General features: G+C 53.4%; 8 protein-coding genes across 8 annotated transcripts; 2 read left to right on the forward strand and 6 right to left on the reverse strand.

Moving 5' to 3' along the window:
* Window positions 1–924: 924 nt before the first annotated feature.
* IWZ02DRAFT_489601 (uncharacterized protein) lies at window positions 925–2130 on the reverse strand (the record flags this gene model as incomplete). The annotated part of the gene is made up of 5 exons (XM_066769589.1): window positions 925–1174; window positions 1235–1508; window positions 1555–1732; window positions 1785–1880; window positions 1957–2130. 5 exons carry the CDS (start codon window positions 2128–2130, stop codon window positions 925–927), a joined length of 972 nt encoding a protein of 323 aa, XP_066623788.1.
* Window positions 2131–2241: 111 nt separating this feature from the next.
* On the reverse strand, window positions 2242–3757 carry IWZ02DRAFT_448620 (mannosyltransferase complex component). Its single transcript, XM_066767344.1, has 3 exons — window positions 3181–3757; window positions 2694–3135; window positions 2242–2633 (listed from the first exon to the last, which is right to left on the reverse strand). The coding sequence occupies exons 1-3, from the start codon at window positions 3479–3481 to the stop codon at window positions 2429–2431; spliced, it is 948 nt and encodes a 315-aa protein (XP_066623789.1). The 5' UTR covers window positions 3482–3757; the 3' UTR covers window positions 2242–2428.
* A 515-nt stretch (window positions 3758–4272) lies between these two features.
* On the forward strand, window positions 4273–5594 carry IWZ02DRAFT_468978 (RmlC-like cupin domain-containing protein; the record flags this gene model as incomplete). The annotated part of the gene is made up of 3 exons (XM_066768674.1): window positions 4273–4418; window positions 4465–4654; window positions 4707–5594. 3 exons carry the CDS (start codon window positions 4273–4275, stop codon window positions 5592–5594), a joined length of 1224 nt encoding a protein of 407 aa, XP_066623790.1.
* A 61-nt stretch (window positions 5595–5655) lies between these two features.
* Window positions 5656–9495, reverse strand: IWZ02DRAFT_481027 (L-aminoadipate-semialdehyde dehydrogenase large subunit). Its single transcript, XM_066769117.1, has 5 exons — window positions 9370–9495; window positions 9126–9321; window positions 8576–9080; window positions 7482–8532; window positions 5656–7438 (listed from the first exon to the last, which is right to left on the reverse strand). The coding sequence occupies exons 1-5, from the start codon at window positions 9437–9439 to the stop codon at window positions 5718–5720; spliced, it is 3543 nt and encodes a 1180-aa protein (XP_066623791.1). The 5' UTR covers window positions 9440–9495; the 3' UTR covers window positions 5656–5717.
* Window positions 9496–9611: 116 nt separating this feature from the next.
* IWZ02DRAFT_230360 (uncharacterized protein) lies at window positions 9612–11941 on the forward strand. The gene has a single exon (XM_066762939.1). The coding sequence runs from the start codon at window positions 9816–9818 to the stop codon at window positions 11643–11645; it is 1830 nt and encodes a 609-aa protein (XP_066623792.1). The 5' UTR covers window positions 9612–9815; the 3' UTR covers window positions 11646–11941.
* Window positions 11942–12685: 744 nt separating this feature from the next.
* Window positions 12686–14605, reverse strand: IWZ02DRAFT_489606 (uncharacterized protein; the record flags this gene model as incomplete). The annotated part of the gene is made up of 4 exons (XM_066769590.1): window positions 12686–12893; window positions 13823–14211; window positions 14267–14470; window positions 14525–14605. The coding sequence occupies 4 exons, from the start codon at window positions 14603–14605 to the stop codon at window positions 12686–12688; spliced, it is 882 nt and encodes a 293-aa protein (XP_066623793.1).
* Window positions 14606–19793: 5188 nt separating this feature from the next.
* On the reverse strand, window positions 19794–20683 carry IWZ02DRAFT_481031 (uncharacterized protein). The gene is made up of 3 exons (XM_066769118.1): window positions 20505–20683; window positions 20394–20456; window positions 19794–20341 (listed from the first exon to the last, which is right to left on the reverse strand). Exons 1-3 carry the CDS (start codon window positions 20668–20670, stop codon window positions 19950–19952), a joined length of 621 nt encoding a protein of 206 aa, XP_066623794.1. The 5' UTR covers window positions 20671–20683; the 3' UTR covers window positions 19794–19949.
* A 669-nt stretch (window positions 20684–21352) lies between these two features.
* IWZ02DRAFT_230505 (uncharacterized protein) lies at window positions 21353–22312 on the reverse strand. Its single transcript, XM_066762940.1, has 3 exons — window positions 21835–22312; window positions 21702–21782; window positions 21353–21644 (listed from the first exon to the last, which is right to left on the reverse strand). Exons 1-3 carry the CDS (start codon window positions 22074–22076, stop codon window positions 21527–21529), a joined length of 441 nt encoding a protein of 146 aa, XP_066623795.1. The 5' UTR covers window positions 22077–22312; the 3' UTR covers window positions 21353–21526.
* Window positions 22313–24453: the final 2141 nt, after the last annotated feature.

Genomic DNA, 24453 nt, shown 5'->3' on the forward strand with positions numbered 1-24453 from the left:
CTCTGTCCACAACGTTCAAACGGGTGTATAGCGTGCGAGTGTTGAGTAAAGACACAACGACCGTGGCGGAGTGTCACTCGAAACACAGGATGTTCTGCAGCTGACCAAAGACATCCACCAAAATTGGGAGCTGCTTACGCATCAATATGCTCAACTAGATTAGTTCACCCCGGTAACTGCTTTTCACACTTCAATAACAAACCCCCCAAAGTCGTAACATTTTCCTTCCACAAGCCAATCAGCACGCCAATCAGCATCCCGCGAACCTTCCCCAGATCGCCGGGGACGCAAATCCCGCAAAGGCAAAAAGCACTTTTCAGAATTCTAGATCGTCCCCAAGCCGCCGGATTCCGCCTTTTTGCGCACCGCCGCGCCACAACGTGACGCAACTCGCTCGCTTACTGGCTGTCTGACTTTTCAGCTCTCGTTGGTGATCCAGTTGAGAGGTATGAGCCGTGAATGTGCTGGACACATCGAGACGGAGATGTGCTGTTGCGGTGGTGCCGGTGCTCTGGTTGCTTTACGCGGTACGGCAGGATTTGAGAACGGGCTGGAGGAGACAGAGATATTGGGGTTGTGTTAAAGAGAATGGGCTGGAACTAGAAGGACTGTGCTGCCAACTGTCTGCCTCAGGACTCGCGGCGTCTAGGGCGTCGAATCATGAGATCATGAGTTTGTTGCTTTTGGGAAGTATAGCTCATGAATGGATCTTTGATGGATACTGTGTAAGTGCTTTCGTTTCTACTGTCTTTCAGTGTGTATTGTTTGCTGTCGTTGCGGGTATATTGTTCCTCGGCCTTTGAATTGACGGCCGTCATTTGCAAAGCTGCAAACTCCCTACTGCTTGGGGATGAGTGCAACGAAAAGGCCTTGAGAGATCGGCGCCACGCCTGGGTCCACGAGTCCATCCAGCCCCATCACAACCTACCGTCCATTTAGCTTCGCCATCTCATCCTGGATCTTCTGAATCTCTGCTTCAATCTCGACGTAACGCTGCGCAATCTGCCTCATCATATCGCCGCGGCCGTTGGCGGCCTCGTCAAACGCGTTGAGTTTGTCTGACGCGATTTCCCCGCGGTGCTCCAACTCCCACTTCTCGCGCGACACGTGGTCCTTGTATTTCTTGAGAGCCATCTGCAGGGATGCTGGGGGCTCTTGGCTCAGACTGACGATGCTGCATGGTGTTAGCAATAGATATCTCGACCACCTGAAGCAGCAATGGAGGATGTGAAACCTCAGCTTCTTCTCCAAGCCTTCCGACACCGCCGCCAAGTGCTCTGCCTTGGCTCGCAGAAACCGTGCCAGAGTGCCGTGGACCGTCTGCTCCAGAATCTTGACAATGACTTCCATCAGCTCGGCTTGAGTTTGCAGGATAGATGCTGCGAGGTCGGAGAGTTGCGCACGGTGTGTGCCAAGAGAGCAGCTTTGCGCCTCTATTTCCTGCTGGCGAGCAAGAATATTAGGCGGGTCATCCAGTACGGAATAGTCGGGGTCATCTGCAGAAAGGTCTGATGCGAATGAGCGATGTTTCGTTGTGGATGCGGTGGTGTTTACCTGGGTCGATGATGCGGCACAATTGAATAGCAGTGGAGGTGATGGAATCCTCAAGCAAATCTGATACTGACTCGATGTTTTCTTTGAAAAAGACTAATTCGGATTCGAGAATTTCTTGGTGGCTCTTGTCGATGCGTCCATTTACTTGATCGGCCGCGATCACGGTGACTTCATGCATCTACAAATGTTAGAAAAATAGATACGAAGGATGCAGTTTGGGTAAGTTTTACTTCTTCTGGAAGACGTGCATCTCTCCAAGCGACATGGTCGAGTGCCGAGCCAATGATGTTGGTCTTCGCGGCGTTTGTTTGTTTGGTTTTGACCTCCTAAGACGCGTCAGACGAAACAAACGGACAAATGCAGTGTTTCCTATTGCAAGACTTTGCGCTGCGATGAACTGACTGAACTTGCTCTCTCAACGTGAATCTGTTTCTTGCTATTCTTGGTGGACGCGTCGGCGTTGAGTTTATTTTGTGAGAGATCGTCGTAGAGCGCCTTGAATCTGGGATTCCGCTCAAAGATGGACGGATCCAACGGCGGCAAACTTGTCGAAGACGCGTTCTCCAAAGAGGGCATTGATGCGACACTTGAGAGGGATGTTGTTCGGTTGGCGGATGGCGACGTCGAGGTCCCCTTCGGAGCACCAGTCTGGTGGTCCGAGCACCATAGCGAAGTCGTGGCCGCACACAAGGTGGAAACGCGCCATTACTACAGACATGCACGGTGTCTAAAAGTTGATGAAGATTTGATACAGATGGTAAAAGCCCCAGGCTTTACCTATTGAGGCCATGAAACAAGCCAAACTCCCGCGCTCATACCAATGCCGGCCCATATATTCGCTGAACGCCAAAGATCCTCTGCAATACACCAATGGCTATCGTGCATTTGCCTTTGCAAACCAAGGCGCCATATCCTCCGGGCAAGTGTTTTTGTCCTCGGTAAGGCAGCCGGGAAATGAAGCAATAAAGTCCTCATCTTGGTACATGCCATCTGCGTTTGTGCCTAATTCATCACGCGTGTACGAATTGATGACGCGTTGGGGAACAATGGCGAGTTTGGCAAGGATGGTGCCGTGCCACCTATCATCGTTAGTGCTAATAGTGAGAGAGGATCAGTGAGAGAGGATCAAGCACACTTACTGAACAATGTGCTCCAATGCGTGTCCCTCGGCCTTTTGAAAGTTGTATGAGCGGTAGAGTGGGTCATACCATGCATCCAGAAAGAACTTGGCCCAATCCCCGCGCCGCAGAATCATGCTGTTGTGACACAGATTATCCTTGTCCTGAGTAAGGACCAAGTCAATGTTGTCTCCCGAGAGGTGCGCAAAAGTCTTGATGACGCTGTCGGGCGGAACGACCGGTAGTCCCACCATCATCAAGTCTTCCAATCGCTTTTTGTCCATGACGTGTTCCTCCAGAGACAGTTTGTTGTTGACGATGAGGGTATCAATGTCGAGGAAGAAAAAGTAGTTGCTGTGCGGGTGTGTCGTCATGGCGTGTCGAATGGAAGGGACTTTGGCCCAGCTTCTTGGATACTCGCCGACATTGTAGTCAGAGGTATTGGCAAAGAAGCTGGTGTATCCTGGCCGGTGAGTCTACATTTCATAATTTTTGGCCATGGACATACCATGCTTGTCGGCGTACGTCTGCCTGTTTTTCCGAATGTTGTCCTTGAATGTCTCGGGCAGGTCGGCATCCAATGTTGTGACGAGGACTACTGGCGGAGTACCGGGCGGTATGTATTCGTTTTTGCCTGGACTGCTAAACAGCCACCGTAAGGCATATAAGCCGCCTAGGGCAAATAGCGCAAAGAGGGCGAGTTGCTTTGCTTTGCGACGCGACAGAAGCGGACCGGAGGAGCGAGCGTTGGTGACGGCGACGTATGGAGGAGGGCGCGAGGTCTTGCGCGGAGGAAAGGCGAAATGCATGGCGGTGGTGAGGCTCGAGCAACGTGGGTTGAAGCTAAATGAGAGGATGTCGATTTGGGCGGAGGAAAGCGTCTCGGCACGGCGGTTGCGCACGCAAGGAGGGCGGCAAATTCGATTCAGGGCATCATGTCACGTTGAGGTCGTCAAGTCGTGGTGACAAGGCCAGAGAGCCGGAGAAGCGTGGATTGCAAATTTCATGGAATTGGAGGATGAAGAGGTCCATAGGTCGCGCCGTTGGGGGTTGTCGCAACCCGACGCCCCCAGTCTGCGCGCGCCGGACTGGACCCTGCACTCTTGCGTCACTGACACCATTCACACTGGAGTTTCATCAACTCACAACTACCGTCCATCAAGAGTATCATCATGCACTTTCTACCACCGAGAGATTTTGTTGAAACACCATAGCGAATCTCTATGCTGTCGATCACGTCGTTTGGTCGAGTATGAGTCGCCACAACCGGACAGATGGAGCGCTTTCAAGTCAATCCTGGAGAACACGCAGAATGACAGCATGGGGCATTCAGATCGGACATTTCTAGATTGTCGACGAATTCCATGCCCGAGCCATGGCCAAAAGCCCATGGCGTTCTCCGGCTTCGCCCGCTTGATCTCAGCCCTGCCGATTGAGTGGCCGACGTTACTATGACGTTGTGCCATTGCTACTGTTGATATAATCGCTTTACCTCTACTTCTTGAACACATTTCCAAACTCTCAACTCACCTCCAATCCACTCACATAACCCTGCACATACATTGTCCTCTCACCAACACGAATCTCAAATCACTTCATCATGTCTCAGTCAGTCATTCAACTCAAGTGTTATTGCAACGAGTACCCATGGGGCAAACTAGGCTCGCAGTCTGCTGCTGCCCGTATAGCCTCCAAGACTCCAGGGACCGAATTCAAGATTGATGAGAGCAAGCCATACGCAGAAATGTAAATTTCCCCTTCCCAATCAATATTCATGTCTAACATTTTGTAGGTGGTTTGGCACCTATCCTGACCTACCCTCATATGTTCTCGAGACTGGAGAGAACCTGCAAGACCTGATCAACACCAACCCCGAACACTACCTTGGCATGCAAGTCCTGTCGAAATTCGGTCACTCGAATCTACCCTACCTCCCCAAAGTCTTGTCCATCGCCAAAGCGCTCCCTCTTCAACTACACCCGGTAAGCCCCCAAGAGACAACTCCAAACCAGACCTATCGCTAACAACCCGCAGAACAAGGAGCTCGCCACCAAACTACACGAAAAGGAGCCCTCCAGCTTCACCGACCCAAACCACAAGCCAGAAATCGCAATCGCCTTGACCGACTTTGAAGCCTTTTGCGGCTTCAAACCGCTCGCCGACATCGAAGCGCTGCTCAAGCTCGAACCACTGCGGCAATTCCTGCCCAAATCCCACAAGGGAGAATTCACCGACGCCACGCTCAAATCGGTGGTGCAAAGCATGCTCAAAGCGCCCGAAGATGTCGTCCGACGCGTCGAATCGCAGCTCAGCGCCATGCCCGTCTCCGCCTTCGGCCAGCACGGGTACATCGCAGCGCTGCTGCCGCGGCTAGCCGACCAGTACGGCGCGACGGACAACGGCAGCCTGGTTGCGCTGATCACCATGAACTACCTGCGCCTGAGGCCCGGTCAGAGCATCTACATCCCCGCCGACGGCATCCACGCTTACCTCTCCGGCGACATCATCGAGTGCATGGCCCGCTCGAACAACGTCCTCAATACGGGCTTCTGCCCCCGCGCTGACCGCGACAATGTCGATACGTTTGTGTCGGTGCTTTCGTTCAAGCCGCATGATGCGAAGCAGGCTATTTTGCCTGCTGAACCGTATCAGGGAAGTAGGAAGGGCTTCTCAAAGGTGTATGCGCCGCCCATGAGCGAGTTTGATATGCTCCAGACGAGCGTGCCGGCGGGCAAGACGGAAGTGCTGGCGCCGGTCAATGGCCCAAGTATGGTCGTGTGCACCAAGGGCGAAGGCGAGCTGGTTGTCGATGGCAGAAAGGTCGAGGTCAAGGAGGGCTATCTGTTTTTCATCCGGGCTGGTGTTGAGATTGAGTACAAGGCTGGCAAGGAGTTGGAGCTGTACACGGCGTTTGCACAGTAAAACGTTATGAACATGTCGATGTAGATGACTAGAGACGCCAATGGAGTATGATTGACAATATTTCATGACTTTTTCCTAGAACCTTTTGCAGGCATCTTTTGTCTACCAATTGCAAGATTCAATCTATGCACTGCCACCTCTTCCACCAATCCTTCCCAGCGCCTTCCTCCTCTCCTCGCCCAAATCCGCCTTGGGCAGCGCCTTCTCACCTAGCTTCTCCGGCGGCGGTAAGAATTCAATCTCGACCAAGAAAGCAAGATATCTGCCAATGATCTCGACATCAACCTTGCCACCAGCACTCCAATCCTCGCCAGTGACCTTGGCGTCCTTGCGTAGCGACTCGGAGGCGTTCCTATCGTCGAGCTCGGGCGCAATCGTGTTGGCGGGCAAGTCGCCAGTAACAAAGTGAAACAGGGGGAGGAGAGCGTGCTCCTCGCGGTCTGGCACAGCGTCGGCAACGTAGTCTTCCATCTTGTTGCGCCACTTGTCGTACGAGATTTGAGGGACGTGGTAGCCGTAGACTTCCAGCGCACCAACAAGCTCGTTGAATGTGAGACGAGGGTGGCTGGTGACTTGGGCGACGCCGAGGGGCGTGACAGGTGGGTGCAGGGTCGATGCGATGACGACACGCGCAACATGAGTAACGGGAACTTGGTTGACCGTGTTGGAAATATCGGGGCGTGCGCCCAGCTGGAGACAGCCCTTCCAGAGACGAATCAGAAAGTCGTCGGTAATGCTGGTGCCACTGACAGGGTCACCAGTGACGTAGCCTGGCCTAATGACGGCTCCGCGGAGACCACGCTTGCCTGCTTCCCGGACAATGTACTCAGATGCCCACTTGCTTTGGCCGTAGCCTGTACCAAGGCCTTTGCGCGAGCCCTCGAGGTCGTCGCTCTCCTGCACGCCGGTTCCTCCTGCGGCGACAGACTCCTTGGACAGGCGGATGTAGTGGTCCGAGTCCAGGGTTGAAGTCGAAGACACGAAACCCAGCTGCTTGGGCTTGCCAGCCGTGCAAAGGGCAATCGTGTTCATGGTGGATAGAACGTTGGGTGCACGCAGAGACGAGTAGGGTTGCATCCAGTTGACAAGGGCGCCGTTATGGATGATGGCGTCGGCATTGTTGACAACGCGCTCCCATGATTCTGAAGAGAGGCCAAGATTGGGCCTGGTCAGGTCACCGGTGACGACCTCGAGCTGAGGACGCCATGCTTCCTTCCAGGTACCATAGGCTTGCATCGTGGAGATGATGCGGTCAAGACCGCTGGCAGCATCCTTGGCACGGACGTGAGCAATCACTTGATGCTTGCGGTTGAGGAGGTCGCGCAGAAGGTAGGATCCGAGGAAACCCGTGGCACCAGTGAGGAAGATGGTCTTTGGTTGGGAAAAGTCAATCTCCGCGCTGGGAATAGACTTGGGCAGTTGTTGTGCTAGCTCGCGCGCATCAGCAGAGTAGGCCTCGTCGGTAATGTCTTCAGGAGCAGGCACGTTGTCGAGGTAGAGACCAGCAGGGTCCTGAGCACGATCGATTTCGGCAGCAAAAGCTTCAAGCGTCTGGGACTGGAAGATGACGCCCATGGGGACATCAATACCCTTCCAATGTCTACGGACCTTGAGGAGCATCTGCTGTGCGAGGATAGAGTGGCCACCCTCTTCGAAAAAGTTGGATTCGGGAGTCAGCATGCGCGCCGAGGTGTTGGGAAGGAGGGAACCCCAAATCTCGGCGAGGGCCTTTTGCGTGGGTGTCATGGCGGCTTGAACTTGCGAGGGTCTCCTGCCAGCGGCAAGCAAAAGATCAGTGGGCTCGGGGAAGGGAAGTGCAGGCTTGTCAATTTTTCCGTTGGGATCTGTACGTGTTAGTCTGCCCGAGACAGATTGGGGACGACTTACTCAGAGGCATGCGGACCAACGGCACAAAGACACTGGGGACCGCGTATGACGGTACCTTGGTCTTGAGAAGGTTCTTGCAATCTTCAGAAAGAGGCTTGAACTTCTTGAGCATGGCCACCATCGACTCGTCTGGTGACTCGTCCTTGACGAGACCTCTTTCTTCCAGCCATTGGTACCAACGCTTCATCTCGGGCACAATGTAGCTGACCAGAGTAGGCTCCTCATCCTTGTTTCTGCGGACAAGAGTAACGTTTTCACGAACCAGAGGGTGGCGTGACAGGTGAGTGTCAATCTCTCCAAGCTCAATACGGAAGCCCCGAATCTTCACCTGATTGTCGATGCGACCCGTACACTCGACGTTTCCATCGGCAGTGTAACGTCCCAAGTCACCAGTCCTGTAAAGCCGGTCGCGAGGACCCTTGTAGAATTGCCTCCAGGGCTCCTTCCTACCAGCGGCAGCAGCTCTTTCTTCGTCTTCCCTGACCCACTTGTTGGGGTCGACAAACCAGTTGGTAATGAATTTGGCCTCGTTGAGCTTGGCCGTCGTCTCGTCGTTGCCAAGGTAGCCTTCGGCCAAACCGCCGGCACGGGTAAAGAGCTCTCCCTGTTCTCCAACACCGCAGATACGGTTCCTGTTCTCGCGATCAACGACGAGGAGTTGGACATCCAACATGCCCTTGCCAGCCGGAATGACGTCACCAAGAGTGTCGAGATATTCAGCATCGTCCGTCTTGCTTGGAACCTCGAAATAAGACACGGCACGCTGAGTCTCAGTCGTGCCGTACATGTTGACGACGCGTACGTTGGGGGCAAGCTCTTGAAGTCGGCGGACATCTCTCTTGATCAGAATGTCGCCCACGAAAAAGGAGTGGTGGAGCGACGGGAATTGTGCAGTTGCACCTCCAACGAGAATCTGTCCCATGGCAGGAGTCAGGTGGGTGACGGTAGCCTTGTGGTTGCGCATCCATTCGGCCAAGAGCTCGTGTGCAATGTCGTCCCGGCTGGGAACCAAAAGTTGCGCACCGAGGAAGAGAGGGGTAAAAATGTCTCTCTGTTATTGTTAGAATTGTCTTGGTCGGAATCGAATGACATACCTGAATGGGATCGTGGGCAATGCCCGACAGCATGGTGAACCTGTCATTTTCAGACAAGTTGAACCGCTCTGCCATCCACGGAAAGTAGTAGGTCAAGGAAAAGTGACGTCCTTGAACACCCTTGGGCCTTCCCTCGGAGCCACTGGTGAAGCTGAGAGTGGGAATCGAGTCGGGACCAACCACAACGTCGGGCAACTGATTCTTGAGAGCCTCTTGTGCCTCCAAACAATCCTTTTCACCAACCTCACCACCAGCAAGCGTGCCGTCATCCCTGAGCTTGAGGGCAGGTACTTCGGCTTTGATGCTCAAATTCTTCTTGATAAAATCTCTGACAGTGTCTGCCAGCTTGCCTGCTTCTTCCGTTGCACGCTCAATCTGCACGAGGAATCTTGGGCTGGCAACTTCAAGGTAAATGTTTTGACGGTCGGGAGGATATTGCGGGTCGAGGACGCTGACGGTTGCTCCGGCCTTGAGAGCTCCCATGTAGGCTACGACGAGGTCAACGCTGCATCACGTCAGATATGCCGGCAACAATGGTGAAGCTGCTAACCCGCGGTGGGCGTAGACCATGACGACATCTCCACGCTCACATCCATGGGCGAGAAAGTGGTGTGCGAGCTGATTCGAGCTCTCATTGATTTGCTTGTAAGTGAAGGATCTCTCCGGGGTATGGGCACTCTTGGTCTCGACAACGCATGGTCTCTCGGGATGTCTTGTTGCGTTGGCGGCGAAGATTTCGTGAATGGCTGCGCTGAGTCAACTCCAGCTTCTTTTCTGGATTTTGAAAGACTTGCCTCCGCGGTAGTTGCTCCAATGCAGGTCGGCTGCAGGATCCGGCAGCACTGAAGCTCCGTTTAGAGCCATGGTGAGGAATTGGGTGGTGGGGGGAAGAGAGAATGACTCGAATGGAGTGACGAGTTACCTATGATGCAGCCAAAAAGCTGGGGACACACTCCGAAGTCGGCCCAAGCGGAATCGCGGGACCCTGCCTGCGCGCCAAGCAGCGTAGGGCTGAGGTACCGATGGTTGTGCGCTCCGCACGTCGCGTCCCTCTCCCGCCGGATCAAGCTGTTGCTTCGTATCGCTCAAGTCCAAGTCCGCCTAGATTCACTGCCCTGTCTTTGCTAGGCCTCGTTCGCGACCATTCACTCATTCTTCGCGGCCCCGCCGTTGCCACGTAATCTACCAAGGGGCAAACCTCAACCCCTCCGACAAATGTCCTAACCGCCGTCTCATCGCCATGCCTGGAATCTTTATCCCTCCCCGCTACAAGGTGGTGCTTGTTGTGCTTGTATTCTTCCTCTGCAGCTTGTTCCTCTTCGGATCTCCAACAAAAGTCGACCACGTTCCGACCGTATCGGAAATATCGCAGGCCGTCAAGAACCCCAAGATACCTTCGATATCGATCCCGCAATCGTACAATCCCTTCGTCTCAGTCCACAAGCCGCCGATACAACCAAACAGTACTAGCGGGACTTACTCCTGGTTTAGCGACTGGAAATGGAAGAATCCCTTTTCGTCCTCGATCACGCTCGACGAGAATAGGGCGGTGCTGCCGCCCCTGCACACCAGGCCCCCAGTCTACACCTTTTACGATGGCGAGGTCAAGCAAGATCCGGCAATACGCGAAGCAGAAGAGAAGCTGCTTTTGCAATGGAGAAGAGCTTGGTGGGCACAGGGCTTCAAGCCTATTGTCTTGGGCAGGCCTGAGGCCCTAAACAACCCCCTGTACAAGACGCTGCAACTGGCCGACCTCGACGGTACGCCAGACTTGAAGAGATTGGAGCTGGAATTTGCCCGTTGGCTGGCTTGGGGCAACATGGGCAGCGGCATTCTCGCCAACTGGCTGACGCTGCCCATGGCTCCCTACGACGATCACTTTATGACCTATCTTCGTCGCGGAGAGTACCCCAAGTTGACTCGTTTTGAGCCCCTCCGCACCGGTCTCTACGTTGGCGAAAAGGATGCCATCAACAAAGCTATCAAGGCGGCACTCGATAATCCGGAGCTCCAAAAGGCCAAGACGATGATTGACGCGATACCAAAAGATCTTTTCACAATCAATCCCGAAGGAGACGCCATTGCCGTATATGATTTGGAGACTGTCGGCGAAAAGTACAAGGACGTGGTCAAGGTCTTGGACCAGAACGGCGCCGAGGGACTCCACACGCTTGCGCAGCTCATGAACTCGCACTTGCACAACACTTGGCAAAACATATTTGACAAGGGCATTTCCGTGCTCAAGCCCGTCCCCACGCACATGACAGCGCTCGTCGCCGAGGCAGTCGACCTCGCCCGCAACCTCACCCAATGTCCGGACTCGCCCATGCCGTCCTCCTGCCCGCCGAACCGCAAATGCAAGCCCTGCGTCTCGAATGTGAGCTCGCGTCGCATCCAACTAATGCCCATCTACCGCAACGACTCGCAACTCTTTACGATCGGCACTGTCCCGCATCCGTACACTTTTTTGTCGCTTAACTACCAGCGTGACGCCATCGACGCCAAATTCTTGCGCCGCGAGGTCAAGGAGCGCGACTTGTGGCTCATTTCTGTCACAAAGGAATTGCTGGGAACCGGAAAGAGCGCGTCGACTCGCATCTCGCACTTCAAAGAAGCCGTCGCCTCGGATCACGGCTCCCACCACTCCATTTGGCTGACGGCCGAGCGCGAGTCGCAAAAGGACCTCAACTGGCTATTTGGCTTTGCGCTGCCCGACTCGCCTGAAGACGACGGCCGATCAGAAACACCCGTCCCCGGCCCCGAGCGCCGCCCGCCTCCTCCCAAGCCGGCCCCTGGCGAAGGCCCTCTGCCCACGCAGGCCGAGCTCGCCGCCGAGGAGGAGCTCTTTGCCAAGGCGCGGAGTGCCGTGACGTCCAACTTTAAGGAAATGGCCAGAGTCAAAGACGCCGTCGAGGCGTGGAACCTGGCCGACACGGAAGCCTGGCGGTTCGCGAGGGCGTTTTCGGCACGGAGGCGCGTCGAGAGGCTCGTGTGGGAGGACGAGGAGAGCAAGTTTGCCGGCGCCGAGCGCAAGAAGCAGGGCAGCTGGGGCCGCTGGTTTGACAATTAGGTGTTTGGTATAGAATTTAGTGGACGGCGTCTTTCCGCGAGGGATTCTCTAGCATGGTAGCGTCTTCTTGCGATTTCTTCTCTGTCAATCTGTCAACTCAATTTCTCTTACTTCTCTGGTGTTTGGTTGTCATGATTTCAAAGAGCTGCGTCTGTCAATTTGTCAAACTGCGTCCTGCATGCATGTCACCACAGGCAGCCCGCCGCGCTAGAGCGGGAGCTGTCGTTCGCTACCGCCGTCTCACATGGGGAGCTGTCATCCACTACTACAGTCGCGGAGAGGGAGCAGTATCCGCAACTCTCGCCGCGTCCGAGTAGCTTTCATTGGCTACAGTCGTCATGCATAAAGAACTATCGTCTGCTTTCTGGCATCGGTTTACTTTGCCTACCTGATCTTTCTATCCAAATCCTTCTTGTTATCACTCTACTTTCTTTTCCCAAGCTCCAACAGATACAGACACTGCTTTATCAAGAGCTCCTCCGAGCCGCCATCAGATACCGCGCCGAACCTCCACCAAAGCAGTATCCAACACCCTGAACTCGCAAAGTCACACCGATATCCAAGGGTCAAGAAATGGCTTAACCACTTGTCGTCACCAGAATTGTCGGACTGCTCGTCGTGTTCGTCGCCTCGCCGTCTTATTCATCGTCCTCTTCGTCAGTCTTGATGACTGGTTCAGCGGACGAGAGCAGCGAGGGGCTGCGCTTGATTGGCGAGATGGGCTCAACAAATTTATGCATCGGGGAGTCGTCGGCGTCATCATGGCTTGATGCATTGCTAGAGCCCTCCTTCTAATTGCTTGCCACGGAATCACCGTGGCTCGTCACGGACATCGAGGCGGGTGTGTGCTTGCGCAAGGTCAACGAGCTGGCTGGGACAGAAAGATTTCTTGGGTGCGCCTTGGTCAAGTTCAGCTTTGGGGTGGGGGAGACAGCACAAGACGTATAGCGAGCAAATTCCGGGGTGTCTGCGGGCGTGCTCGCGGGAGTGGCGAGCTGTCTCAAGGGCGATCTTGCGCAGGCATTCCACTGAAGAACCTTCTAGTGGTCAGAAAGAGCGGGAGAGCTTCCGCGCTTAATGGCGCGGTCCTGATGAATCGCAGTGTGAGGGATGCTCCCACCGTACCCACTGTTCGTAGGCGTGTTGTGACGCTTGTGAGGCTTGATCAGATGAGGCTGTTCCAGGCTGGGTGGAGGCATGTCCATAACGATGCTGTCTTCGGTCTTGATCAACGGAGAGCGATTATGCCTGGGGATGATGTGGCATTGATCACCGGTGGCGCGTGACGTCGGTGCTTGACCAACCGCCCATGAGTGTTGAGGTGAGGCACACTTTTTGAGAGGAAAAAAGAAAAAGAAAAAATCCAAAATCCAAATCGTTCACCACTGTTGCCCGTTCGGCGCTCCTCAGTTATCCACCAACACCACCCGCGGATCTCTCTCGCTCTTCGTCAATTTTCCTTCCCACCATGGCTCATTCCCTTCAGACTCTTCGGCCTGCAGACCCTTCTGTCTGAATCACTTGGGCCAAGCTCGTTCTGTGTCGGCCATGGCTGGCAAAAAGGGCGGTGGCGGCGCTGGGAAGTTTCCAATCCCAAGCTTGGTCGGCCTCGATTGCCAACGATGTACGGGAGGGGTCGGACCCAAGCAAAAGTCAGTGACAAGCTTCTTCAACAGACATGCTGAAGAGGATGATCCTGCTGGACAGTCCTCGATAAGACCAATGATCCAAGATGACAAGCTTCACGCATCTGAGCCTGACGAGAACGAGGCGGCTCCAATCGCGGTCATACCTGGGGAGCTTTCGTCTGCTATCACGGACGCGAAGAGGGAGCCGTCGTTCGCTAGTACACAAAGTCACGTCCAAGGAGCGTCCGTTCGCAATTCCAGTTAGTCACGCACAAGGATCTGTCGTCCGTTAGTAGAGACGCATGTAGGAAGCGGTCGTTCGCTACTGCGGTGACTTCCAAGGAGCGTTCGTTCGCAAGCCCAGTCACGCACAAGGATCCGTCGTCCGCTGATACAGTCGCGCATAGGGAGCTGTCGTCCGCTACTACAGTCATGCATAGGGGGCTGTCTTCCGCGTTCCGTGTACCCGATCTTTCTTTCATTTAACCGTTTTCCCAGCACCATTTCAGATACAGACTGCCTTATCTACCAAGAGTCTTCCATTACTACCAGGTATTCCAGCCCTGGCCAGCCTCAGTTGGGTTGCCCGTGTCCATGGAGGCTCCCGAGTCCGCGCGCAAGTCGGTGGGTCGATCGGTCTGGAGCAAGTGAGGCTGGTTGAAGTTGGCCGATGTGGCGGTGGCTGCAGCAGCGGCAGCGTTTGGATTGGCGGTTGCGGTGGAACAGCTGGCGGCGTACAACTGCAATGCTGCGCGCGAAATGGGCTGAGGCTGCTGCTGCGTCGCCTGTCGTTCGCCTTGCTCGGCTCTCAAGGGCGCAGTCAGCTCCTGACGCTGGTCGTGGGCCTCTAGATCACGTCGCAGGAGCTCCAGAATGTTGCGAAGCACCAACAGACCGTGATAATTGACCTCATGCTGCGTTCCATTTGGCTCCGGACTCTACTTGCTCATCAGTCTCAACTCCTCAAAGTCATCCAGCCCATTCACCACGCACGTCTTTGACATTTTGGCACAGCTCGTAGAGGCAAAGCGCAGCCTTTCCGAAGTGCATCCACGGGTCACCGTCGGCTGTGAGCGACGCAAGAATGACCTCGTATCTGAATCCCGACACCAGAGTGATCTCCAGACGTGAGTCCAGCGATTCCCTGCAGAGAGCCGCGGCTCTGGCAAGGTCATTGGCTGCGAGTGCCATGTCAATCTGTTTGCGTCAGATTCTGTCAGTCTCTTCTGCTTGCTTCCAGTTTCCGCATACCGCGTTTGAGAAAGGGTCCTGCAAGGCCTGTGGGTCGACCCACGGCTTAAAGGGCGCATAACTGGGTTGGTTCGGATCCATGACGGCGGCGACGCAATGCTGCGACGGTGCGGAAGGATGGTTTGCACCATCATGGCTGATTTTTCAACACATCGTGACGCCGAGCCCAGACTGAGAGATGTTGAGAGGCGCTCAACGGCCAGTGCTTCTGCGGCACAAGAGATACAGAGTTGAAGACTTCCTGGACAGCATGCTAGTCCACTTCATATTAAGTCATTCAAATCGTCTTTACGTTCTGGAATTGATCTTTCTATCCCTGGCTGGCTTGGAAGAACTAATGCAAAGTGGTCTGCCAACCGCCCTGATCCTCCTCCTTCTCTGACTTGGCCTCCTCTGCCGCCTCTACTTCTCCAACGCTGCAGGGCTGCTCTGTGGTAGACTTCTCCTTGGCAGCCTTCTCCGCAGCTTCCTTCCCCTCGTACTCGCGGAGGCCTTCCCTCTATTTGTCGAGCTTCTCATGCAGCCTCTTGACATTCTCGAAGTTCTCCTTCTGATGCTCTTCGTTTCCGCATGGATTCTGTTCTCTAGTCAGTCCTCATACCACAGGAAATCGGAATTGTACCACTCACGTCCTAGACATAGTCATCGAGGAACCCCAATGCCCTTTCGGCCTCGGCAGCGTGCGGCCACGGATCGTCGCCAGTGATGGCTGCGGCGAGAACCTCGTACCAAAACCTGTAGAACCAGGCCGAGCCGAGAATCCAAAAGCGCTTCCTTGACAAGACGCAACGCCTTGTCATCATAATCGGCCAAGAGTGCCTCGAGGATCTAGCGCGTGTGCTTAGCTTCTGTTTCTGTCTTCTAAGGTTGCATCAGATTTCGAACCTCTCTCTCTTGCACCTTCCGAAATTGTTCGGCGTTTCCGCCAGCCGAGAAGGGGCCAGATTCGGCATTGGTGTTGGTATCTTCTGGAGTATTCATGATGGTGTTGTTGTTTTGAGGCGGGGTGGGCGCGTGGTTGTGGTGGATGGGTGGTGGATGGATGGTGGACGAGCGCTAGCGGTGGGCACACCGGCGCTGGGTGGTTTTTACGTCGGGTCGCTGCTTGATTGCTGGACGTGCAGTAGGCTTGCACTTCTCCTACTAAGCGCATCTGGTCGGCGTGTCAGCCCCAAATTTTACTTGTTGTCCCCGACCTCTCTCACTTCATCAGTGTCACCCACTAACCTGCGCTCCAGGTCACTCCCTGCTTCCCTACCTTTCTCTGGTCACCACGCCTCTTTTTGGCTACGGAAGGACCCGAGATACCTTGACCTCTTTCATCATTCCCAGCTCTTTTTGTTTTTTGGTCATGATCAACAACCCAAGAGTTCACCATCGCGAGCGCAGCAGTGGATCAGCGACGCGCGCACTTTCCAAACCCTGGTTCAGAGGTTGGACATTTATTGTCGCGAAGACTGGCGCTGACCGACCAACTTGGATGATCATGATCGCAAATACATGCGAAATGCGGCCAAATAGTGAAGAGGAGGCGTTTAAATTTAACATCAACAAGAGCCGTTGCCCCTTGCGAGAGGCAGCCCGGCTTATTGCATCTAGCTTGTGCAAACTTGCTGACAGATGGTCTCGCATTATCGTAAAGACATAGAGGACAGGATCCTGCGACTATCAGTTCCTATTGCTCGCAAGTTTGAGAGATTTCTATCGGTACAATCGCTTCCGGTTGGAGCTCTCGGCAGCGGTGTTAGGAACGGCAAGAAATTGTTCGCAGGAGCGCTACGAGTACGAGCTTTCTGGTCCTTTATGTTGAAGCTTTGCATTGACAAAGATTCTAGAATTTCCATCCCCATAGAGACTATGAATGCTGGGAACGTGGAGTTCACGATAAATGCAGCACCAGAGGCGATGGACCTCGTTGCACCAGTCCCCATGTTGGCCAAAGGCGCTGTCCTGCCCCGATACCAATCCATGGAATCTATGGTTCCGGCTGGAGTCCAACCTCTGCGCGTGTTAAACACCATCAAGCCATTTCAGCTTGTTTCTACGGTGCCTGAAAGGTACACGGCCGACTCTTTGATAACTTTTCAACTGCCAGCGCGTCTCTAGAGGAACTTACGGCACCCTTTACGAACACAAACGTCTCTCGGAGATGGAAAGATGAAATACAACCACTTCTTTGCCACAAAAGCAGTGCGATGGGTGGGTTGACACTTGGAACATTCAACATGGCAGTCATCAGTGGCCTCCTTGGTGAGAAGACTGAACATTACGAGGAGCTCCCGAGACGCATTGTCAGCATTTCGGCTTGGCCACGGTGGTGTCTTGTCGGTGACGGAGTCCGCAGTGCCCTGGAAGAGGACAGGTCGATGAGAGACGTTATCTTCGCCGGCATTCGTGCCACAGACATTCGTGTCACAGACAGACAAATAGCGCATGGTTCGCCGCCAATGATGCTCTGCAACTGTTTGCAAAAAGACAGAACGCGCAATTTGCACTTTTGCCCTCTGTGCAACGTGCTGACACTGTGATATTCGATGCAGAGGCCGGACGACCTTGTATGCTGTGTTTGTAAACATTGCCACAGCAACATTTTGCAATGGCCTATTGGAGGAAATGGTATGCCATTCTTGACCGGAATCTATGAAACCTCAGCTAACAGTTCAAGGTTCTTCGCAACGAGCGACCTGCAGTGGAGAAGAACGCTCAGAAAAGATGACCAAGACCTTAGACGCGGGTAATCATGTACCGATCATCAAATTCGCTTTGCTTGTTGACACATTTGAGGTGAACGTGATCCTGATCAAATGTCAACTACCAACTTTTTCCTGAGGGTCCGCCCAATTGCGAATGAAATCGCAGTGCATCCAACCACAATGTCCAAAGCAATTCCAGGGCCTGGTTTTGTCGGGGACGACTCGCATTTCTACCCGAATCCGGAGCTTTCAGTGGCAAGAAGAGGAGGACGCCACATTGTCATTGAGCTCAAGTGCGACAAGAAGAGGGACAGGTGGCGGCCAGCAAGCCATGAAATCTGGAGTATTACAATCGTGAATGTTCCAAGGGAACGCTCTCATCATGAAAAAGCTATGCTCGATTCTCATTTTGATCGCACAAATTTCAGCCTTCAAGAAGCGTACCGTGTTGCAAATTCACTCTGTTAAGTTGCTTCAAATGGCTCTCTAAAACTCAACTTCCAAGCGATATTTGGACAAGAGATGGATTCAGGATGATGCGCACGGCAATAGTCCAGGCTATTCCACAGCGGAAGTGGTACCAACTTCCTGAAATTGTCCGCCAACCCGGGGTTGGACAATTCAGAGAATGCTCCATGTACGAAACTACGAATCGGCTCATTTCCGATTAGTTTTGGTTACTAACGGCGTTTTTAGCCTTTATTTACGCGTCCAGACAAGGTTGCATGACCTTGCCAAATGTCCCGTAACAATCGAACCAGAGTCTTTGGCGATGCATGCCTCTGTCCTGAAGCCCGTCGACCACTTTCGGTTCAAAAATTTAGCAGGACGATTGAGGAGCTGATTGCCAGGGGCTTACCGTTTGAAAAATTTGAAGACATAGCCGGGCAACTTTTGTCTGTGGCCACGTTGCTTCGGTCATATGTAATGTTTTTGACCGCAGACTAGCGTTTCGATGGCTCGCGAAGGCGTTTGCCGCCCCGTTCCAGGAACGATGGAATGGCCTTATACCCTATAATCCCAACTTGTTCGAGGTCAATCGAATCGTCAACGAAGACCTCACAATGGTGCAGTTCAAACGTTGCATCAATTTCTTCTCTCAGAGATCCATGCGTTTATGGAAGCTTCCCCGCTTGCTATCCAAACGTCATTGTCGTTAACAGCGTCCAAACTCTCTGCTCCACCCTCACTGTCAGAGAGATCACCGGATATCGCGTATGTCATGCTTGCTTCCACGCGGACGGGGCAAGTCAGGCTTTGTAGCGAGAAAAGTGATCCCCGTGGCAACGACTCGCTACCAATTTACTGGCCGCTAGTAGAATGGAGATGAAACACGTCAGCGGGGATCGAGATCAACAGAAGATCTATCTGAGTAGACATAGAAGGAATACTGTGCTGGCCTCCAAATTCCCAGATGCCCAAAAAGTCTCCACAAATGGTGGATGCTATAGTCTAATGCTAAGCAAGAGTTGGGTTGATTGTTCTACCTGGCTGCGTTCGCTTTTTCGCACGACATCCAATGTGTTTGACAGGAGAGATTCATTCCTGGATCAGGTTCGCAGTCAGCTTGACTTTCTTTCTCTGAGAGTTCAGTTCTTCCACGTTCACCTTTTCACGGACATTGATCGGGAAGACGACGATGAATTCCAAATCTACAGCCCCCATGGAGTAGACAGTTGGAAAAAGATCCGAGACGCATTCGAAAAATACCCGAACTCATGCATCCTTGAGTACACCTTGATGCCCTTGCCTGGACCAAACAACTACTTTCTGGGGTACAACGGCATCCCTCTAACTCTGCCCTAACGGATTGGCATCGGTCTTGACGGTGACCTGCATCCACACGTCTGAAACATCCACTGGTATCTGGGTCATTTAAATTCTGGAAGCGTGGCTCCATCCGACCAGGAGCAGAGCGACATGGAAAGCAGTGCTACACATATGACACTCCGATGGCGCCCCAAGACTGTCAACCACGGAAATGCCCCGGAAGAAATTGACGACAGGGAACTTCAAAGGTAGCGCAATCAGCGACGGAAAGCTCTAATGAGCACCTCTCCGGCGGGAAAACCTGCCAAAAATTGAGTTGTCAACGACTCATGTTTTTTTGCATTTCTTACGATTACCTCCTCCCTTGAGGCACCCAAAAGTTCTTGCGACTCAGAAGTTTCCAATGCATATCACCTTCGGTTCTTGGTTCCAAAAAAGGAGGACGATGCTCAGGCGCTTTGTAGGCACTGGTTGCATCAAATCACGCTCTTCGCGTGCGATGAGCCAGTACAGAGGTTGTCTTCACTCTCACGTATATTGCCTTCATGCGCTTCCTTGTCTTTCTCTTTTTTGCTTCTGTTTTGCTTCAGACTGGCTTTTTCCGGGAATGACTATGGGATTCGGCTCAATTCTGCAATGATGCGCTCGGTGCTGCTACGGTAGCTAGACTAGAGACGAGAAGCTTTTAGCACCAGTCTTGGTTCTTTATCCAGCAAGATCATATGTTGTCATTGAGAGTCTTAATCGGCACGCCTAATGCAAGCTTGACGTGGAAAGTCACGACACAAGCAAAACAGACTGTCAGAGTCAGAGAAGAGATCCATTGATTCTATTCAATTTCCCACGTATCTCACTACTAGTGCAATAATCTTTGAAATCCACTCCACAATCATCGAACCACCTTGGGGAGCTTCCTCTGTCAGTCTGTGCGCTCAAACAAGAGCGACAGATTTCGAGGCCGATCATGCCTCAGGAAAGTCGCCCTCCTCTGGCGGAGACTCTCCATCACGGATCATCTCATTCACCATATCAGCAGCTCTAGCGCCGCTCTTGATGATGTCCTTGATCGGCCTGCCCTGGTGGAAGGCCTTGAAGACGGCGTTGCTGACGACACAGCCCCACAAGGGGTCAGCAGTGTTGATGACGGGCCTAGGAACGGTGCCGAAGGAGTCACCCTCGGTGATGTTGATGGTGTGCTGGTTGAACTTTCCGACTGTCTTGTTCATCTCGGGGTACTGGATGAGCTGGAAAAAGGGCTGGTGGGGTCCGTCGGTGACGGTGTCGTTCGTCGAAGGGATCTCAGGCTCGCGAAAGGCAGGCGCATTGGTGGCATGCGGATTGAAATTTGGGCGCTCTAGACTTTGTTAGCAAGCGGAACAGTCGTGATCTAGGGGCAGGCAGCTTACCAACGGGAATGCCGCTCAAGGCAGCGCCCTTGGCTTTACCGCCGTGGGCAGATTGAGCGTGACCTAGAATCTTCAGCAGATTTCTCGAAGTTTCGAGAGCAAATATCTTACCATCGCCTTCCATGACGCTATCGGTAGGGTGCTTGGCCAAATAGTTGACTATGATGGGCAATTTCTGAAGCGCAATCAATGAGCAAGTAGAAACAGATTGGCAAGCAATGGGCCTTACGAGTTCAGCCGCTTGTTGTATCGAGGGAAGGTTGAGATGTTTCGTCATGAATATAGCGGCTGGACTCGGATTTTGTGTTGTTGCTGGGAGTGCGCCGCCGACTGGCTGCGTCATTCAGCGACTGAGGAGGCAGCGATCCAAAGGGGAATGGTTGCAGCAAGCGGGCGCAAACAAAAGCAGTCGTCACTCGCAAGCATCACGGCTGCGCCCTGCAGAACCATCTCTGATGTCTGGATGATCACCACCCAGGATTTTGAAGGATCTCGCGATTGCAACAACGCTTGTCTATGGCTTGTAGTGTACCGAGTCAGCTCTAAATGGTGGAGGGGGATTTTGGCAAGTTGCGAAAATAACACTTACCAGCGTTAAAATTGCAGCTCATCTGCAAGAATCAATGCGATCTCTACAAGACCGTGAGCAATGCACTCTTCCATTTCCTCCGTGCAGTGCTGGTATTGATAGGTTGACCTGAAAATAAGCATCGGCCTACTGAATGCGCTAGCCTAATCAGGCAACAACGCTGTTTGGTCAACGCGAAACTTACTCTAGGCCTCATCAACCCTTCAACTCCTAAGCATCTCCACCCATTCTAATCACGTTGGGCAAGAAGAGTTTGAAGCACAAGACCAGCTGTTCATCACTTCGTAATTCTACAATGTCCAAATTCAAGCTCAAAACCGTCCATGTGTTCCGTCCTCCGGCGCCAGGCCATGTATGGATGCATCTCGAAAGCCAAAAGGTCGTACATTTCCAATCAGACTGCGTTCGACAGCTAATGTTCCTGCCGGGTTTCCCGAGAAGCTACAAGTCGCTTGAGTTGGAGGGGGTCTTTGGATTAGGGTGTTTAGGGTTTCCCGCTTCCTAAACACCAACCCCTAATCCTTGAGCATCCGCAACTCTTCGTTTAAGAGCAGTCAGTTCCCCCTTTGATAAAGTCACCGTCGCTATTTTCGCATCCGCAGGTTCCGTCTTCGGGATCCTTAATGCAGCCAGTGCCAACACCCGAGGAGGAACCCTGGTTGCTGTATGGAAGTCAGCTCATGAAATTCTATGACATGTAGGAAATTGGACAGTCGAACCTCCACCAGAAAGTCCACGCATCAGCATCGGTAACCATTGAAGAGTTTGAACCAGCTGGAGTTTCGAACGCGTAACACGTTCTCGACTTTTGTAAGCTAGTACCTTTGAAATTGGGATCAATTGCAAGCTCACCCGTAAGGGGCACCGTGGTTCTCGTCCTTGGAGTGGTCGGTGATGAAGATGGCGAAGGTCTGATCACCGGAGACACGGGTGTTGTGGGAGCACTCAGCAGCCTGGATATCGTCCGAGGACTTAGAAGCCTTGGAGAGGTCGACGCTGGGCTTCTTGCCCTTGGTGTTGCTGGTGCAAGGCTCGAGAGTGGCCGTGGCGAGGCCAACGAGGGCGAGAGCGGAGAGGATCTTGAAGGAGACCATTTTGCAAGACTTTTCGGGTATCAAAAAAGAGCGGTAGTAGCGACGGAGCGAGCGGAGAGGACTGTAGTGATTGTAGTGGCTGGTTGACAAGACTCTCTAACTAGCGGCTCTTCCCTCTTATATCTGGACTCGAAGGCCAGACCATCGACCCATCGTCCGTTTCCAGCATTTTGAGACTGGTGACGCCCCTGCGCAGCGGCGCCCGCCAAGGCGACCGGCGGGTGGCTTGACGTGAAACGCCATCCGGCGGGTTCAATCTATGCATCGTGGTGCCATTGTGGAGTTGCGGACCGCGATATGATTTGGCTGTGCGACGCGCGCGGGCTCAGCCAACGACGAATCGAGCGGATGAAAAGCCTCAGGATCACCGCCGGGTGGGGCCGCGCAGTTGATTGAAGTTTCAAGCCGTCAGGGGTGCTTGGGGAGACGGGGCAGCGCCTGGAACCGCAGAGCCGCGCAGTTTTTTTCTTTCTTACGCTGTGGTCGACGAAAAACTGGACTGCCAATTTCGGGCACTTGTCCTTGGGTGTCGTGAACGCCTGGGTGGCCTGGACTCGGTCCTTCGAATGTGCTGTGTACGGAGGCTGACTAAGGTGGGGCGGACATGGAGTAGCGACCGCCGTGATCCCATGATGGGGCTGGAGATGCAGATGAATAGGAGGTTGTTCTAGGCCTGCAGGTTGCGCATGCAGCTTGTCGTCGGCCGCTGTTCTTCAAAATCTCCAATACCAAAAGATACGTCTTAGAGAATATCCTCAGCTAGGCTGCCAAGGGAAAAAGCCTTGAAACACTAGACATTCACGCTCCCCGTGATCAACTCCACAGATTACAAAATAGAACGGGTGGGAGCAGAAGCAAGCGGCTTTTGGCTGGGAGCTGAATAGCTGGTGCCATGATAAAGGGCGACTTGCCACTGGGATGGCCGCACATGTACCAAACTGACCCTCGTCGTCACCAAGGCGGATAGTAGGCGCGCTGCTAATCGACAATTACGCGTTATGCCGCTCCAAAAGAGACGTCAAAAGAATGAGAGGACCGGTGACGGTGTGCCGCAAACAAGGCGGCGGGTCCCCAGCAACGGCATTCGCCTCTCGACCTTTTTCAGGAGCTGGAACAAGTCCACAGACTCCACACGCAGATTCTCTCGCTCCTTTCACCTCTTTCGGAACTTCAAATCTGTCGAGGCGCTGGATCAAGTAGAAATTCCTCCGGCCGACGATGCCGATTCGAGAAGCCTGTTGTCCGTAAGTCGCACTGTCGCAGTCCCCTGTCGGCGCAAACAGATTTCGGGCACGTCTACGAGGAGAAATGCTCACAGTCCTATAGACTACGTCCACGCGGTCGGGATCGTCTCTTTACATTTGGTAGCAACGTGTCGCACCAACAGCTTACAGCCATACACACCTCGTGATTTGTGACGCACCGAGGCGCTCATTCAACAGTCGAACATGATACGAACCACATAACATGACGCGCCCAGGGAGATTTTGCGAATCATAATATGACGCACCGGGAAGCGCTCATTTTGCCGGCCCGATTCTGGACCTCACATCTCAAGGATCCTCATCTTCGCCGCGGCATGTTGTGCAGTGGTTGGGAGATAGACAAGTCGAGCTTGTAGATGATTGGCGGATAGAATTAGTATCTGTTGAGCCCGAGCATCAGTTACTCCGCTTAATTTTAATGAAATGAATACGCACCCCATCCGTGATGACATACCAGCAGAAAGGATTTGGCTGTTCCATTGACGTGCAAAAGAAACGAATAACGCGCAACAGCGCTGGACTTGACTGCCATCATCTTGGGGACTGGCAAACTTGTTCCTCCCGCTTTCCATCTTCTTCGAGTCGTCCCTGGGCCAGCAATTCAACCAACGAGCCGCGGGCTAAGAGTAGCCACAAACTACTCGCTGGTCTGACATGCGGAGGATCGACTCCAGCGGAAGATCTCCGTGATGAGCAGACAAGCGTGTCTTGGCCTGTTCGCCTGAGAGCTTGTCTTTCTTGGTCTTAAGTCGTCTTGGGACCTGGAAAAGCCACATTTCAACCAATATAAACTCACCAGGGCAGAGCTTCTTCAACGCCCGTCGTCGCCTTGCGTAGTAGTCCCGTCGCGCTCTCGCCACACTACACCACCGAAGTTCTTCGCGAAAACTTGCCATACTGGCCGAGTCAAAGGGAGCAAACGGACAGGATTGCCAAACCCGAGAGGGAATCGTCGCGGGCTGGCTGCAAGATACCCAGCCTTCATCGTCGCACTCCTTGATGGTTCCGGGTCAAGTTCTCACGAGCCGAAAGTCGGATCCGCTTGTTAAACCGTCCTCGGCACGTCGTCTTCGTGTTCTCGGGGCGATAGGTGTCAAGGCAGCTGGCAGAAG

The sequence above is a fragment of the Phyllosticta citriasiana genome (assembly GCF_038021145.1).
Source record: "Phyllosticta citriasiana strain CBS 120426 chromosome Unknown IWZ02scaffold_5, whole genome shotgun sequence".
Lineage (NCBI taxonomy): Eukaryota > Fungi > Ascomycota > Dothideomycetes > Botryosphaeriales > Phyllostictaceae > Phyllosticta > Phyllosticta citriasiana.